Source organism: Raphanus sativus, chromosome 9 (assembly GCF_000801105.2).
Source record: "Raphanus sativus cultivar WK10039 chromosome 9, ASM80110v3, whole genome shotgun sequence".
Classification (NCBI taxonomy): Eukaryota; Viridiplantae; Streptophyta; class Magnoliopsida; order Brassicales; family Brassicaceae; genus Raphanus; species Raphanus sativus.
Window position 1 is genome coordinate 21,803,524 of NC_079519.1, and position 17,477 is coordinate 21,821,000.

Here is a 17,477-nt window from a genome sequence, read left to right on the forward strand (position 1 = left end):
AACTTGGTGCTGGGATCCATTGGGATGGAAGAAGGCTTGCATCCAAGGAGTCCAGTGTCAGTCAACAAGTCAAGAACATATTTGCGCTGACAGATGGAGATTCCTGCAGAAGAACGAGCAATTTCCAAACCAAGAAAGTAGCATAAAGTGCCTAGATCACGCAACTTGAAAGAAGCATGAAGAGCGGTCTTGAGTAATTCAGTGGCTTTGTCACAGCTACTCGCAATGATGATATCATCTACGTATACCAAGACAGCCATGTAAGCACTTCCAGAGTGTTTGAGAAACAAAGTGTGATCACCTGAAGACACTTTGAAGCCTAATCCCAACAATGTCTCAGAGAACTTTAAGAACCATTGTCGTGAGGCTTGTTTGAGGCCATAGAGCGACTTCTTGAGCTTGCATACTGCGTTGGGAGGGAAAGATTCCCCCTGTCTAGGTGAGTATCCCGGAGGTAGAGACATATAAATCTCTTCATCTAAGTCTCCGTTAAGGAAGGCGTTAGATATATCAAGTTGAGATAGTGACCAGTTCTTTGCAGCAGCAACAGCAAGGAGTAGTTTCACCGTAGAGAGCTTGGCAACTGGTGAGAAAGTCTCTACATAGTCTATGCCTTCTTGTTGGGTGTAACCCTTAGCAACAAGTCTCGCTTTGTACCTTTCCAGTGTTCCATCTGCATTTAGCTTCACCTTAAACACCCATTTGCAACCTACAGCTCGCTTTCCTTCAGGAAGAGAACAAACTAGCCAAGTATTATTCTCTTCTAGAGCTGTTATCTCAATCCCCATAGCATCACACCATTCTTTTAATTTGCAGGCTTGAGCGAAGTTGCGAGGCTCAGGGATGCTATTTACAGCATTGATAAAGATCCGATAAGGATCAGAGAGACCATCATAAGATACAAAGTTCGAAATAGGATGTTCAGTGCTGCAGTCATAGTCTTTGAGATGGCGTGGGGGTTTAGAGACACGGCGAGTAGAAGGTTGTGGATCTGTTGCAGGAACAGAAGATGGAGCAGCTGCAGAAACATCTGTCTCAGAGTGTGGCCGTGGAAAGAAGGCAGCTTGATCTGCAGAGAGAGAAGGCTCAAGGAAATGGAACAAGTTCTCATGAAAGACTACGTTTCTGGAGATGAATATTTGATGACTTTGGACATCAATAAGCTTGTAACCCTTGTAACCAGATGGGTATCCGAGGAATGCGCAAGCTCGAGCTCTATCTTGGAACTTGTGGCGACCCTTAGGAGAAGTACTAGCGTAGCAAAGACATCCAAACGTCTTAAGGTTAGAGTAGTCTGGAGGCTTAGACGTAAGCATTTCAAAAGGGGTCTTGTTTCCAATAACAGAGGAAGGTGTTCTGTTTATCAAGAACACAGCAGTCAGAACGCAATCTCCCCAGTGACTGAGAGGAACACCAGACTGGAAGAGAAGTGCTCTGGCTACGTTAAGGAGGTGCTGATGCTTGCGCTCCACGACAGAGTTTTGCTCAGGAGTTTCTGGGCAACAGTGATAGGAGATGATACCCTTAGCTTTGTACAAGGCGTCAAAACGGAGCTCAGGAGCATTGTCTGCTCTGACTGACTTGATCTTCGCATCATACTGTGTTTCTACCATCTTAATGAACTCCGGGAAGACAGTGAGAACGTCACTCTTCTGCTTGAGAAGATACACCCATGTGACGCGAGTATGGTCATCAACTATGGTGAGGAAATGTTTAAATCCTTCATGTGTAGGTTCTGAAAACGGCCCCCAAACGTCTATGTGAAGAAGCTCAAATGGCTTAGAACATAATTTAGGACGTAAATGATAAGATAGTTTCTTTTGTTTAGCACGATGACAAACGTCACAATGCAGTAATCCCTTATTCTTTGTCTTTGAAAATCCAAGTACATCAGAAAGAAGGTCTATACGCTCAAAAGAACTGTGTCCAAAACGTTGGTGCCAAACAGAAGCATCTACAACATTATTAGCAAACGAAGAAGAAGCAGAAGCTGCAGAGCTCGTAGCTGCATCCAGGACGTACAGCTTGGCAATCCGTTTACCGCTTCCAATCGTCGATCCCCTGATAGGATCCTGTATGGTGAAAGAACCAGAGTCAAAGGTCACTTGAGCGCCAATATCAGAGGTTAAAGAACTGACACTCAGAAGGTTGAGCCTGAACTCGGGGATAAACAGAACATTCTGAAGTTTTAATGTAGCATTGATATTGATTTGACCAATGCCACTAACTCTGACTGTAGAACCATTAGGAAGATTCACAAAATGTTCAACAGAAGTATCGAGGGTATGAAACGCCTCACGTTGGTGGGATACATGGTGAGTAGCACCAGAATCCACAATCCATGTATTCTTATCAGTGGCACATTGTGTGACACTGAGAATGCCAATGAAACTGAAAGTTGAGGAGGAGAAAGATATACCCGATTGATCATTGGGTTGAGACGCAGATGCCCGAGAAGTGTTGTGATCTGGTTGGAGTTGAAGTTGAGAACTGAAGTAAGCAATGAAGTTCTGTATCTGATCTTTGTTCAACTTCCCAACGAGATCATCAAGGCCAGAAACAGGCGAAGGCGCACTCTGAACAGCGATGTTTGCAGCGACTGCAGGAGGCTTCGTCTGTTGAGGTTTGTCTGCGTTCCATTTTCCTTTCTTCCACCCAACCGGATAGCCATGGAGCTTGTAACAACGATCTATGACGTGACCAGTGTTGCCACAGTGTGAACAGATAGCTCCAGGTTTTCGCTGAAATGCATTGGCTGCACTTGGAGAAGGAGAGTTCAAATCACCAGCAGAGGACCCAGACGGGATCGAGTTAGAAGACGCAGTCAGTGCAGAGGACTGAGGAGCGCCATGACTAACTTGAAAAGCCGTCGGAGCGATGACAGAGTTGAACTGACGCTGGCTATCGTCTTGATCCAATATGTTGCAAATCTCAGCAAGATCAGGAAGTGGCTTGCGCATGAGAATCTGACTACGAACAATAGAATATTTCTCATTTAGACCAGCCAAAAATTTGATGATTCTACCTCGTTCAATCTTAGCTTTGGCTGCATGTTGGCTCAAACAACTCGTACTCTTGCAGCAGAGACAGGTTTCAGGGGATTCCGTGCCATCCAAGTTATCCCAAAGGGTTTTGAGAGTGGTGTAATAACTTGATAGATCGAGAGAACCTTGACGAAGATCCTGAATCTGTTGGACGAGCTGAAAGGTCCGTGGTAGATTAGTCTTGTGAAAGCGGTTGTGGAGATCAACCCATATTTCTGTTGCATCATCAAACGACAAAATACTACCATAGATCTGAGGAGATACGGTGTTGAGGAGCCACGATTTCACCATGCTATTGCAACGAGACCAGATCCGAAAGAGAGGGGTATCGGAAACAGGACGAGGAAGAGACCCATCAACGAAAGCGATCTTGTTCTTCGCGTCGAGAGCAATCTTCATCGCAGAGCACCACTGAGTGTAGTTTGACCCATCCAGGTTAATGGAAACGAGCAACAAACCAGGGTGATCGGCATGATGAAGAAACAGCGGCGAGTGAACGCTATCTGGGTTCATCACGGTGGAGAGAGAAAGAGAATCCGGAACGAACGGAGCAGCAACAGCTTCAAGAGGTGAAGCAGAGCCACCAGCACGAAGATTCGAGCTCCCAGCGCGAGTGAAACGACCAGTTCGGCGAGAACGACGGAGGTTAACCACCATCGTAGCGACGCAGCTAAACGACAAAAGAAAACAGAGATCGAAGAAATAGGTCGAAACAGAGCTCAAAAGAAAGAGCAGGACGAGATGATGAGCTTGAGCTCACCGCTCTGATACCATATTAGTGTTTAGAGGTGAACAGAAGAGGATCTCCTTGCGACGTTCATGGCGATTTGATAAAGCACAAGAAGACAAAGGAGAGAGAGAGATGATAAAGGGAATACTTTTCTGTTATTTATCAAAGTGTGAGCTACACACGTTATATACACTTGACAGCTAATTCCGGAACAAACCGGTTATTGATCTAATCTAAAATGTACAATCAGATCATAAATGAACCGATAATAAACCAATAGATATAATTGACATTGAGATGAGAAGATGATGATGATGATGATGATGATGATGATGCAGAAGAAGAGGAGGTCGCTTGATGACCATTGGAGTTCGGAAAGGGTAGTTTTAATAAACCCCGACGTCGGTCGGATTTTTCCGACGTTAAAGCCATCGGAGGGCGAGAAGGATTTGGTTTGTTTACTGTTTTTAGTTAAAGTATCGGAAGTGGAGAAAGAAAAATTCAAAACGCGATGGAAATCGCGTTTTGTAACGACCGCGTCTTGGATTCGCTTCTTTTCTTTTCTTTTTCATTTGTTGTTGTCAAGGCGTTATGAAGGCAGCGGTTAGATATGAATCGTAGTAGAGATTTTAAAAGTCAGTAAAAATCTTTGGGATTGAACAACAATCAGATTAAATTAGGCAGGGCTTTCGGTGACCCGCGATTCTCGGTTAATTCAGATTTTTGGTACTATGCTCAAAAATTTCATTTGGTTTTTACTAGTCATCGGATTAGGTTCGGCTTCTCGAATTTGATTCGAATATAACCAATGTTTGAAATCTTCCAAAAACATATTTTGAACCTCAAAAATTAATAAAAAATTTCAACACATTTAAATTATTTACAGATCTAATTAAAAAATAGTTAAACTATCTAAATTAACTAAAAAGAAGTTAAAATAACAAATAAAATAAACTACAAAAAATATTTTGAATACTCTAAAATATCTAAATCATCTTAACATATATAAAAACATTAATATATTTAACTAATTTTAGATATCTTCGGATCCTAATACAGATTTCAGTTTGGTTTATAACTAAACTTCAAAATACTAAACTCATAAGTTCTGTTCAGATATTTTTGTATAACAGTTTAGATTCGGTTTCAGTTTTTCCGGTTCGAGATTAGATTGATATTTAAGGTTGAGGTAATAACATGAATCAGGACTTGTGATCTAGTGGTGATTCCTGTGAATTAACTTTTCGACATCGACAAGAATAGATGATCGACACGTGGTAATACGTGACTAGTTTAGACCACTTATTTGAAACCAGGATACCTCTGTGTAACTGGAAAAAAGTAACATCTAAGCCTAGATTAAACAACAATTTGGAAACAAATAATTGGTGGAATCCTATCCACAAACAAAACTTACCTTTTTACAGTTACAGCTTTACCAACCAAACAGATTTCCTATATCATCCAAAAAATTTGCTAACTTTTAGAATTTATGTTTTTTATAATTTCGGGGATTTAGAAGTTAGGTTTTACGATAAATATGAGTTTGGTTGATATTATCCGAGAATCTGACTCTTTGGAAATTGTTACCACTTATTGGGAGTTTTACAACATGCAGAATAAAATATCGTTAAAGCAAAGATATATATAAGTATTTGTATTTCGACCATTTTTTTTGTCGACAAGTAACCATCTATAGTTCAAATGAAGCACAACATAATCTATAGATCAATCATACTTACTTAGTGAGAACTTGTGAGAAGTGATTTTGTGAGAAAAAAAACCATTTTCTTCAACACCACTTAACATTTTTGTACATTGATTTACAGAAAACTCAAACAGCTACACAAAAGATGAAAAAAATATTGACAGCTAAAACAACTTCAAAATAAACAAAAGAAAAGAAAAGGCTCAAAATCAAAGCACAAAAGAGGAACGTGTTTTGATTTACACCGCCAGATCTAACAAGCTCCCCAGCAGCTCAGAAACATAACCGTCCTCAGAGATTCCTCCGCCTGCCTCAGTCTCTCGCTAGCCGCCCCGCCAAATCGGCTCGACTCCAGATCGCCGCTCAGCCTCCTCACTGAAGAAGATGACGCGACTGGACTCTGCGGCGACGCCGTTTCTTTGACCGCACCGCCGCCACTTCCGGTAACACACTTATCCTTCATTAACTTGCCGGAAAACTGACTAATCACTCTGTTCATCTGCCACAGCTTCACTGTAATTAAAAATCTCTGATCCTCAAGTTATTCTCTGGCTTTTCAGATCCTGGAGAGACGAGTTTCTTCCTTCTTTTTGGAGAGTGAGAGATCTTTGCTTTATATAGAGAGGGTACAGTGGAGTGAGAGCTAGAGGATTTGGGAGAAACAACCGGCTGAGTCGGTAAAACCGGGTGCTCGACGAATCATCGGATTGCTGCTTGATAAGTGACTGCCACGTGCCTGTAAAGGAAGGTTCGCGACATGTTGGTGTGGGATATGATCGTGGAGAGGAATGGATATTTTATTTCTTTCTCTCTTGTTTTAAAATGGTCTTTCATTTTACAAGATATTTTATTATCTGCGTCGCTTTCATCTGGATAACTATGAATATTAATTATACCATGTTTTAGTTTGTCGTTAGACATAATTGCTGCCATGTACGAGATTAGGCATAGGCATTCGGATCGTCGGATCGGGTTCGGATCAGATTTTTTGGATTTAGGAGTTAAAATCCAATAAAATAATTTCAAATTTTTGGTTCCGGATCTTAGATAGTCGGGTAATACTGGGTTGGATCTTAGATAGTCGGACTCATTCGGATAATTAGAATTTATTGGTTCAGTTCTGGATCGGATTCGGGTTCGACCTAAAAAATATTTAAAATACAAAAAAATATCTGAAAATATTAATATATCCGAAAGTATTTGACATTTTATTTCAAATTTGTATTTTTGTTATATTAAAATGTGTATATATACTAAACTATACGAGATATATCAATAATTAGTTGTTTCCTAGTGGTTGTTTTCTTTGCTTTGTAGATAAATAATCCATCTTCGACTCCACACGATTCATTTTATTTAATTTACATTATTAATTCGGATATTTGTCGGGTTTCAGGTTCGGGTCGAGTCGGATCCAAGACCCGTAAATCCTCTACAAAAAAACCTGATAAGATAATTTGATTAGGTCGGTTCCTATCCGAACCGGGTTTTTTTGGTCGGTTTCGGATCGGTTCCTCGGATCCGGATAAAATTTTCAGGCATATACGAAATAATGTATTTTGTTTTACTTCACTTATTAGACTTGATAATGGTTTTCAGTTTTTATTTCAAGCTTGTCTTTAGTAGTTTATAACTTAAAAGTTTGAAAATCTGATTTTATATTCCATATCAATGATTATCATCTAAAAACGGAATTAATAAAACGATGTTATAACTATGATGCTTTCATATGTGCTCTTTTAATGTATACTACTATGCAGTTAGCTACTCAACTATTGACGTTTTAAAAAAAAAAACTATTGACGTATTTTACAGATATTAATTCTTTTTGTTTAGAAGAACATCTGACTTCCGCCATATTTAATTAACGGTTTGTACATGATTGAAATAGCAAATTGTGGTGGATTACATTAGAAAAAATAGTTGTGTTAAAATTGTTAAAGAACTTTGGATGTGTGCTAAAGTTGCAAGCTTGTCTGCCACTTAGTAGTTTTAAACAGTTTTTTTTGTCAAAAACTAAACAGTTTTTTTTCAACAGTTTTAAATAGTTAAACCCATTGTTACTTCCTTAAAAACATTTACATTATATTATTTATTTTCCTTTTTAAATAGGATAACTTTAAATATAGTTGAGTTTTATTATAATTCTATTATATCTTATTTTGGAGTAATTCTAACATTTACTTTATTTTAAAGTTAAAAAGAAAATAGAATTGAAAAAGCTTTAACTCCTCAAATTTAGCATGAAAAATGAAGTTGAATTTGAAGATGTGTATACTCTTGTATGGAACCCTTTTCTTTATCACTCTCTTGTGTGGAACCTTAATCTAAAGATTTTTAGATCATCTTTGCTTCTTTGATGGTAAAAATACAGTCATATGGTTTGGTTCTGTAACACAACTAGTTTGGTTTTGTTTATAGTTCTTTTCAGCGTCTCATATGTGGGCTCTAGTTTTTTTATGTGTCGGTCGTTATTTAAAGAAATTGGGCCCATAATTGCAACCGTAATGCAAATGCTGCGATTCTAGTGTCTCTAAATCTTAGGGGTGGAAAAATAAAACCTAAGCGACTAACTTAATCAGACTGAACTTAACTGAACCGAAAATATCCAAACCAAATTAAAATCTATTATCAAATAGTTTAGTTTAAAACTTTTCTACTCCGAACAAATCGAATCGAATTGATCCGAATCGAATCGAATTAAATAGAACCGATAAACCAATGTATTTTTGTTATTAATTATTTGAATTAAACATACCAGCAATATAAAATATACTAAAATCTAAGGCTAAAGTCTCTAATAGCATTATTAACGATATTGTTTTTTTTTAAATTTCTATTTACTTTGGTAAACTTTAGTTTGATTGTGTTTTTATATTTTTTGTGAGTTTTAAGGTTTTTGTTTCAGTTTTAAAAGGCATTATTAGTAATATTTTTTTTTTGATTTTTTATTTACTTTAGTTAATTTTGATTTTGTTGTGTTTTTATAAACTTTGTGTTTTTAGAGGTTTTTGTTTCAGTTTTATATTAGATCTAGTTTACATAATTATTTTTTCATAGTTATATGATTTTCTGACCATTCGTTTATGTTTTAAAATATGATATCTTTATGAAAAAAAACTCGACTAAACCGAACCAAATCACAAACCAAACCGAATACAAATCAAATCGAAACTGATCTAAACCAAATTAATTATAATTTATTTTGGTTAGAAAATCCTAAGATCGAATTATCCAAACCGAACTGAACCCAAACTAAACTGATAAAATAACTGAAGTGTAGACCCAATTTTTTTCTATTTATGGCTGAGTTCTCTGATAGATTTGTCATTTATGCATTAAAATACTCAGAAGATGGGCCTTATTTGGTTAACTTAAGCCCAAGTTTGATGTTTTATTAGAAGGCTATTTATTGATTAATCTGAACCCAAAACAAAAATAAAATAGAGTCCACTTATCTTATCCACAAATCACCACTCGCTTGATAACAACATAGCTGGAACCGCTCATTTTATCAAATTAAAACCGGTTTAGTTATACCGGACTACCGGCTGCGATGCACATTCTCGACACCGGAGCCCGTGTCTCCGCCGTTAGATTCCCACCGGTATCCAATCCTCCCCGCAGACGATACTTCATCGTAAGGTTAATCTTTTTTCTATCCCAAAAATAAAATTCCACCATCTACTTGTTCTCTCTCTCTCTCTCTCTCTCTCTCTCTCTTGCTGTAAGTAACAGAATCGTTTTCGCTCTCTCAGGGCCAATCTCCCGTTTCCGAAGCATCAAGCTAAGTACCATAAAGAGCTCGAAGCTGCCATCGATGCTGTTGACAGAGCTTGTCGCCTCTGTATCGATGTAAAGAGATCGCTTTTCTCTTCTAAAGACAAGATTCTCCAGAAGAATGACCAAACACCAGTCACCATCGCAGACTTCGGAGTGCAAGCTTTAGTCAGCTTACGTAAGTTACAAGAACAAAGAATAGTCTTTTCTTTATTACAGAAGCAAAGGGGGATGTTGTTGAGATTCCGACACTTTTTAATGTATGATTTGCAGAGCTATCGAAATTTTTTCCTTCGATACCTTTGGTCGCTGAAGAAGATTCTCTTTTCTTGCGTGAGAACAATCTCGTGAGCTCTGTGGTGAGTGAAGTCACCGCAAAAGCTAGCGTCGGAGATGATCGCTTGTCTGATGTTGATGTACTTGAAGCTATTGATAGAGGTGGCAAAGATGCTTATACTTTTTGCAACAAACCAGCTACGTATTGGGTAATGTTAACATTTTTATAATCATACAAAAAGACTTCATTCCCAAGTTTCATATGTTACATATTGTTTGTTAACCAATAGATTGTCATCTTAAAAGCTTGTGAATTTTGAAATAATATAAGGGCGATCTTCTAGATTTTATGTATTGCGAACTAAAATGGAAAATGATCGGACATATCTTTTGTTGTCTGATAACTTTTTCAGCTTGCTAATTAATACTATTGACCATTGATGTTGTGCAGGTTTTGGATCCAATAGATGGCACAAGAGGGTTCCTTAAAGGAGATGATGCTTTATATGTGGTATATCTCTTAAAGCCTGGGGTAGTCATTTTCTTTCAGTGTTTCAAAATGGTTATTTTGAGAGTTATTAAAACTAGCTAATGAGGCTGATTTTCATCCATAGAAACCTCTGTTTTGCCAAAAAAAAAAACACGACTAACAGGATCATAGAATATATTTACATGTTTCTGATATTCTAAGTAAATTCATATAACAACAAATCTCAGGTAGGATTGGCCCTTGTTGTAGATAATGAAATTGTGCTAGGGGTCATGGGATGTCCAAACTGGCCTGGAGATTCTTTTTCAGACGAATCCAACGGGACCATAATGCTCTCCCATACTGGTTGTGGAACGTGGACCAAGAGTTTACAAGTATCAGGTGATTGGACAAGGCGTTTTGTTGATGCATGTGGTTTAGTGAACAAGGCTCGGTTTTGTATTCAAGAGAGCCAACCCTGGGAATCACTTCCCTTGTCTAGTCTGTTCGACGTAAAGACAGATTCAGGTGACTTGCATGGTAATGAGATTCGTCTTTTGCCCACATGTTGTGGAAGGTATCCCATCCATCCACTCACTATCTCTCTACTAAATCACAATATTGTTCTTCAAAAACTGTTAGTGTGCCCATTAATAAAGCACACATCTTTAGTATTAAAGATAGCTTTGTATGCAAGTTATAACATTTCTACTTAGATCAGTTTGTTTTGTCTCTTTGTACAGTTTGTGCAAGTACTTGATGGTAGCTTCTGGTAGAGCATCGGTCTTCCTTCTCCGAGCCAGAACTGAGCGAACTATAAAGGTACTCACTCAGTTGTTTGTTACAAATCTTGTTCTTGTTTTATTTGTTTCATCAGAGTATTTCTTAATACATGTAGTCTTGGGATCATGCCGTTGGGATCATATGCGTTCAAGAAGCCGGAGGAAGGGTTAGTGAAATCATTCAACGGTCTTTAAATATCATTCTTGTTACATGAATGATTCTTAACAAAGTCTTATATGTTAGTTATTGTAGATATAATGTGCTCTATTTGTATCCCACAGGTAACAGACTGGGAAGGAGTTGATATCAATCTGGAGGAAGATCAATCGGAAAGGAGGATCATCTTTCCGGCGGGTGGTGTTGTGGTTAGCAACGGAACTTTACATCCGCAGCTTCTTGAGATGATATCTTCTACTTCCTCAACTCTTTGATTTATTTGACTACTCCTCTCCTTAAGAGTTTATACGATTTTTACACACTAAAAATGTGATTATAACTTCATGTCGATTTTTACACACTAAAAATGTGATTATAACTTTATGTTAGAAACGTAAAAACGGATTTTTAAAAATATTTAGGATGCGGAAACATTTTGGAAACGCATATATTTATATATATGTGTGTGTTTATTTATATTTTTATATTGAATAATAACTTCATAAAATTGAATTTATTAGTTGTCAAAAAAAAATTGAATTTATTATGTCCAAAATCAAATATTTTAGTTTTATCTTCATGCTTAATTATTAACCAACACCATCAATTATATTTGTAACTGAATAAATATCATTTTCTTAAAAGCTAAATTTTCATCAACTATAACATAATAAATTAAAATGCATCAACTCTAGTGTTCTTTAACTATATTTGCAAGGTTTAAAAAAAACTCTATTTGCAAGCATAGTTCTTTATTATTCGATCTTCCCAATCAATAAAGTTATTATAATGTTGTGGTTATATAATTTACAATATTTTGTTCATACTGTGAAATAAATTAAACCAAACTAGATCTCTATCCGCACAACCGTGCAGATCTTATTTCTATACTAAATCATTTTAGTTTATAAAACAAAATTTATCAGTAAACTAGTATAGTTTAGTATTATGTATTATCTAACTCTATTATACCTTGTTTATGTGATTTATGATATTATTATTGTAAAAAATCAAATTTTGTATTTTTGTAACAATTTTTTTTGAAAACATAATTACGTAACAATACTATTTTACATATTTTATTTCTAAATTTGAAATATATATAAAATTTAAATCAAACTGGACCTCTTGTTAAAAACTAAATCAAATTGGTAATAGCTAATTTTTTTTGGGATACGGTTAAAAACATCAAATTTTTAACACTATAATATATTGTTCTTGTAAAATATTACAGTGCAATTAGCTACTCTATAATTCAGATACTATTTTACATATTTTTTATTTCTAAATTTGAAATATATATAAAATTAAAATCAAACTGGACCTACTGTTAAAAACTAAATCAAATTGGTAATATCTAAATTTTTTTGGGATATTATTTAAAACATCAAAATTTTAACGCTATAATATATTGTGCTTGTAAAATATTACAGTGCAATTAGTTAGTATATAATTCTGATTTGGTGTATATAATTTGTTTTATAAACGCAGTATACATATAATAATTAATTAAACCCATTTAGAATAATATTTTTCATAAATCAGTTGGTATATTTATTTATATTAATTTATTGGTCTTAAATATAGATTTTTGAATTTCATATTAGTTGTAAACAGGTTTTTTTTTCTTCGGCTAACTAACTATATTTCCTCGTAAATTCCTAGTAAAATTTCACCTACCAATTTCAAAAATTTCCTGTAAATATATCCTTTGTATTTCATTTCAAAAACACCAAAAAACCTATAACGTGAAAGAAAAAAGATGTCGGCTGATTGGAATATTTTCGAGTTGCGGAGGTGGATGTATATGCATAGAGATGCAAACGAGAGAGTGACAAAAGAATATCTCGAAGGCTGGAGACCTTTAAGCATCAAGCAGATTCTACACCGTTCGCACATGAAAGCGGTAAGATGTTCTCTTATTGTCAGAAATGCAACAATTCAAAATTGGCAACTCGTGAAAATGTATGGAAGCATTTGATAAATAGAGGTTTCACGCCACTTTACTATATTTGATTTCAACATAGAGAAGGTTATAATTATAAGAATGAAACTAGTAGTAGTAATAGTAATTTTCAGGATGAACCGGTTGATCATTTGCATAATGAACATAGTTACCATCAGGAGGAGCAGATGGTAAATTATGATAGGGTTCATGATATGGTAGCTGATGCATTGATGAAGTTAAAAAACCTAACATAGATGGAATTTTTTAATGAAATGTTAGATGATGCAAATCAACCAATTTACAGTGGTTGTAGAGAAGGTCTCTCTCTAAACTTTCGTTCGCAGCTAGAATTGTGAATACTAAAACTGATCACAATCTACCTGAAAGTTGCATGGATGCATGTGCACACTTGTTTAAAGAGTATTTGCTGGAAGACAATATGTACCTGCTTATTCTTATTATGAAATTCAGAAACTGGTTTACAGTCTTGTGTTTCCTTCGGAAATGGTAGACGTTTACATCGATAATTGCATGATCTACTGGGGAGATGATGAGAAGTTAGAAGTGATCGTATGGGTTGAGTCGAGGGCTTTCTGGACGTTATAGCAGCTGGAAACCCGCAGCTGGATACCATGTTGGCGCAGATGCAAAGCCAAAATCTCATTCCAGAAGTATCCCGCACACAGGAAGATGAAGAATAAATAAGATTTTATATGTTATTTTATAAAAATATTTAAAATTTTAAGTAAGATTTTGTTTAATTATTTCTCAACAGATTTTCTAATAATTAAAAGATTTCAAATTTATAATTGATTTATTCTTAATTTAAATAATCAAATATGGCATATTAATTAATTCTTTATATGGTTATATTATATCTTGTTAATGGTAGATAGAAATAAAATCTTAAACTAATAGATTAGATATCTTTCCTTCTTACTATTTTTTATATCATTAAAAATTTAGGTCGATCTTGAATCCTTGATTTAGGAATTGCCATATGAAGAGAGAAAAGTCGAGATGAAACAAACAATTGCGAAAACAGTTAAAAATCTTAGATTTTTTTCTAGTCATTTCTCGAGGGAACGAATGTCTACTAGAACCACTAAGTTATATATTAATCAAATCTATCTTATTAAAACAGAAACATTCTGTTGGACCTAACATTTATTTTGTAAGTTTTTAAATTAAATACACCTTTATACTTTATAATTAAACCTACATTAAATCACTAATGTTCCTTTCTTTATACTACTATCCATATTTCCAAACAATATACTTATTTCTTTATACTACTATCAATGTTTCCAAACAATATATTTTTATACTACTATCAATGTTTCTAAACAATACAATAATTAATCTTAATATTTTATATCTATCATTTTCTCTTTAAAATTTTGTAGAAACATCATAATTTCATAAATTGCAAAATAATGAACTTTAAAATTTGGATTATAAGATTACAAATTATGAAACTATTACAATTTAAATCAAATTAGATTACATATTGGCCATCCATCAGTTCAATCGGTTAGTCTCGGATTTTAGTGATTTTTGTTAATATGAATATTTTAAAAACCTAAATTGAATTGTCAGATCTCCGGATTAACTGGTATAATCACAATCGGGTTGAATTTAGAAACACTGATTTAAATGCAAAAATATTTTAAATACACTTTTTAAAAGTTACCAAAATATTTGTTAAGTTATTAGTGAAAATTTTCATCGTAAAATATTCCACGCTTCCAAAGCGCGGGTCATAATCTAGTGTATATTATAATACGATACTAATACTTAATATAACGTGGATAGATTCTTACGTACATGTAAATGGCACATCAACTCTACAACCATTCCAATATTATGCCGCATATTATAGCTATATATCAGTGAATTTTACGAATAATTATTGCACATATATATAAATATGTAATGTGTATGGCAATATGAATGTGTGGCTTATTGGTATGCATTTGCCTTCACCTTTCAACTATTTAGCATTCAAAGAGCTTCGTTTGTGACGTAACAAAGATAAGGAATAATGGGAAAATAGTCTCTACGTGACTTGATTTTATTTTATAACATATACACAAATCAATCATATTTTATATGAAGATAAATTAGGTAAAGATCGCATTTATGTGGCTGCATACTCTATTATTGCCTAACTTTTTTGTCCATGTGGCCTAAATACAGGCAGCGAGTATTTATACGATTATTAAAAACAATCACATCATTGATGTTTACTACTATGTATCTGGTTTTCCTCGACGTCTAGGTCAGTGTTTTTATCCGTAGTGAGTTTGTAATCGACATATCTTAATTTCATAACTAATCAAACATTACAATACTGATTTATAGGTCAAATATTCACGGCACACATGTCTGTAATTCTCTTTTTTTCTAAGGCTTAAAACATTATCAACAGATTTAGTCAGCTATATGAAGTAACACGTGGGCTGCTCTTTGTGGCAAGTTCATGCGCAAGCAAAGTCTCCTTGACAGGTTACTACCCTAATATAGCATCACTAGCTATTTTTAATCTATTATATTTGTGTATTCCTTTGATTATTGTAAAGTAATATATTTTTTATCCTCCTTTTTCATAAATTAATATGCGTTGTTCATTCACGTAATTTTGCTTTTTTGTGAAGTTCTCATTTGTCGTTAGACCCGACAGGTTCTTGAATGGTAAGGAATGATATGTATACTAACATAATAATATTACTTAAATATAGTTATATAGTATAATAACGTAAATTTGACAGTGATTTGATGATTATTCCTCTCAGTGCTAATAAATTAATCGCAGTACATTTCACTAATCCTGATTATTAGAACATTTTGTCGTTAAATTAACTATCTTGTGTTCTATTGCTTGGATGCTTTTGTTTGTTGGAAACTTGAAATATTTGAAAGAATTGTTCTCCTGAAATTAGGCACAAAAATCATATCGTCCAGATCCATTCCTTCAGTATACATTATTGGTCTGGATCTTTAGTTACTAAAGAATTTAATTGAATATATGAATTATGAGTGGGTTTTTTTGTACCAATTAAGTTGTGTGTTGAATGTACAAATAAGGGTTGTTTTAGTTACAAATGAACTATTCAACTGTTTGTGAAAACAAAGTGAACATGAAAACCTAAAATGCCAAAATACATTTACCTATAATGCAAAGCTAAAAGGAAAACCCTAAGATATAAAACATAATCTCCTCTAGGAGGGAGAACAAAAGCTTTAGGAACCTTATGGTTTCGTGCTTCGATAGTCATGCGATTTGACTAGCTTATCTGTGATGACCCATCTTGTTTTTTATTTTATTTTTGCTTAGATAGCTCAAACTTAAGATATTACTTTTGTAAAATCTTTTTTTGATTCTATGATATTTACAATTTAGCAAAAAAAAAAACCTAAGATATAGATTAAGACTATCTTTTTCGAAGTCAGAAATTCTGAGAGATATCCAATCGGTCAATAATCCTCTTCATATCTAGATTCAGTCTTCCAGTACATCAATTTTAAATTAACACTTCATAGTAGTTTAATTACTTATCCAGTTAGGATATATAGCCTAGTTACTTGTATTACTATTGTCGTTGTGTGACCGTCCAGAATTAAATTTGTATACGTTCACACAAAAAAAAATCTCTAATATTTGGGCCTACTAGTAGGGGTGGGAAAAATATCCGTGAAATTTGATTCGACATTTTATTTGTTTCGATTCGATTCGAAAAATCTGAATATCCGTAACTTTATGAATCAAAGCAAATGCTAAAATTTAATATCCATCAAATAAAAGCAAATCACAAATACTAATTTTTTAGAAAACGTATATCCGATTCGATCCGTAATGTACATATACATATACGTATATATATAAAATATATATAATTTATATCTCTATATAGATTTTTTGTTATTTTATCCATTAAATTAATTATTTGGTCATATTTTTTTAATATATATAGTTTTTAAATAATTTGCAATGAAATATTATTATGTTATATTAAAAGTTTTCCTTTTCTTTTAATATTTTTCAGAATTTTTTTTATTATTTTTAACGGATCGACGAATCAACGGATCGAATCGGATATCGGTAAATTATATTGATTTTTTCCGGATATTCATAATACCTAATATCCGGAAAATTATGGATCGGATCGGATCAAAAAATCGATTATTCATACGGGGTGGATCTGATTATGGATATCCTGAAAATTTTGGATATCCGCTCCGTGCCCACCCCTAAGCTGTGGTCCTATGGAAATGAGTAATCTTTTTGTTTAATTAATATTGTGTTCTCTAATGATTTTTTTTGGTAAAAAAAAACTTATTAACAAAAATATTTTCCACATTTTTTTAAAAGAAAAGTTTACACATACTCTCCAATTTATCATTAATATTTTCTCTCATATTTATTATGTAATATATATCAAATCATAGGAAAAGAAACTGTAAAACTCGGAGTCGGAAGTAGAGGTGGGCGTTCTAGTACCCATTCGGATTCGGTTTGGATCTATTCTAATTTTGGGTTTTCGAAGTCAATGATTTCAGCCTCATTCGGATATTTCTAAATT

The 17,477-nt window shown here is 34.3% G+C and overlaps 2 protein-coding genes across 3 annotated transcripts; one reads left to right on the forward strand and one right to left on the reverse strand.

Annotated features, from left to right (window-relative positions):
- Nucleotides 1-5,540: 5,540 nt before the first annotated feature.
- Nucleotides 5,541-6,081, reverse strand: LOC108825719 (uncharacterized). Its single transcript, XM_018599066.2, has one exon. The coding sequence runs from the start codon at nt 5,979-5,981 to the stop codon at nt 5,736-5,738; it is 246 nt and encodes an 81-aa protein (XP_018454568.1). The 5' UTR covers nt 5,982-6,081; the 3' UTR covers nt 5,541-5,735.
- A 2,881-nt stretch (nt 6,082-8,962) lies between these two features.
- Nucleotides 8,963-11,347, forward strand: LOC108837936 (putative PAP-specific phosphatase, mitochondrial). 2 transcript variants are annotated; one of them, XM_056993619.1, is made up of 8 exons: nt 8,965-9,127; nt 9,241-9,440; nt 9,536-9,747; nt 9,990-10,049; nt 10,256-10,584; nt 10,751-10,829; nt 10,906-10,956; nt 11,072-11,347. In XM_056993619.1, exons 1-8 carry the CDS (start codon nt 9,039-9,041, stop codon nt 11,219-11,221), a joined length of 1,170 nt encoding a protein of 389 aa, XP_056849599.1. In that variant the 5' UTR covers nt 8,965-9,038; the 3' UTR covers nt 11,222-11,347. The 2 variants fall into 2 exon arrangements, with proteins under 2 accessions (XP_056849600.1, XP_056849599.1); XM_056993620.1 differs by lacking the exon at nt 11,072-11,347 and having other exon boundaries at nt 8,963-9,127; nt 10,885-10,955.
- The last annotated feature ends 6,130 nt before the right edge of the window (nt 11,348-17,477 follow it).

Bases quoted from the DNA above. Each gene is read 5' to 3' on its own strand.
- LOC108825719 (XM_018599066.2), bottom strand. From the start codon at position 5,981: ATGAACAGAGTGATTAGTCAGTTTTCCGGCAAGTTAATGAAGGATAAG.
- LOC108837936 (XM_056993619.1), top strand. From the start codon at position 9,039: ATGCACATTCTCGACACCGGAGCCCGTGTCTCCGCCGTTAGATTCCCA. The intron at 9,128-9,240 runs GTTAATCTTTTT...TCGCTCTCTCAG, and splicing joins AGACGATACTTCATCGTAAG to GGCCAATCTCCCGTTTCCGA. The intron at 10,585-10,750 runs GTATCCCATCCA...CTCTTTGTACAG, and splicing joins TTGCCCACATGTTGTGGAAG to TTTGTGCAAGTACTTGATGG.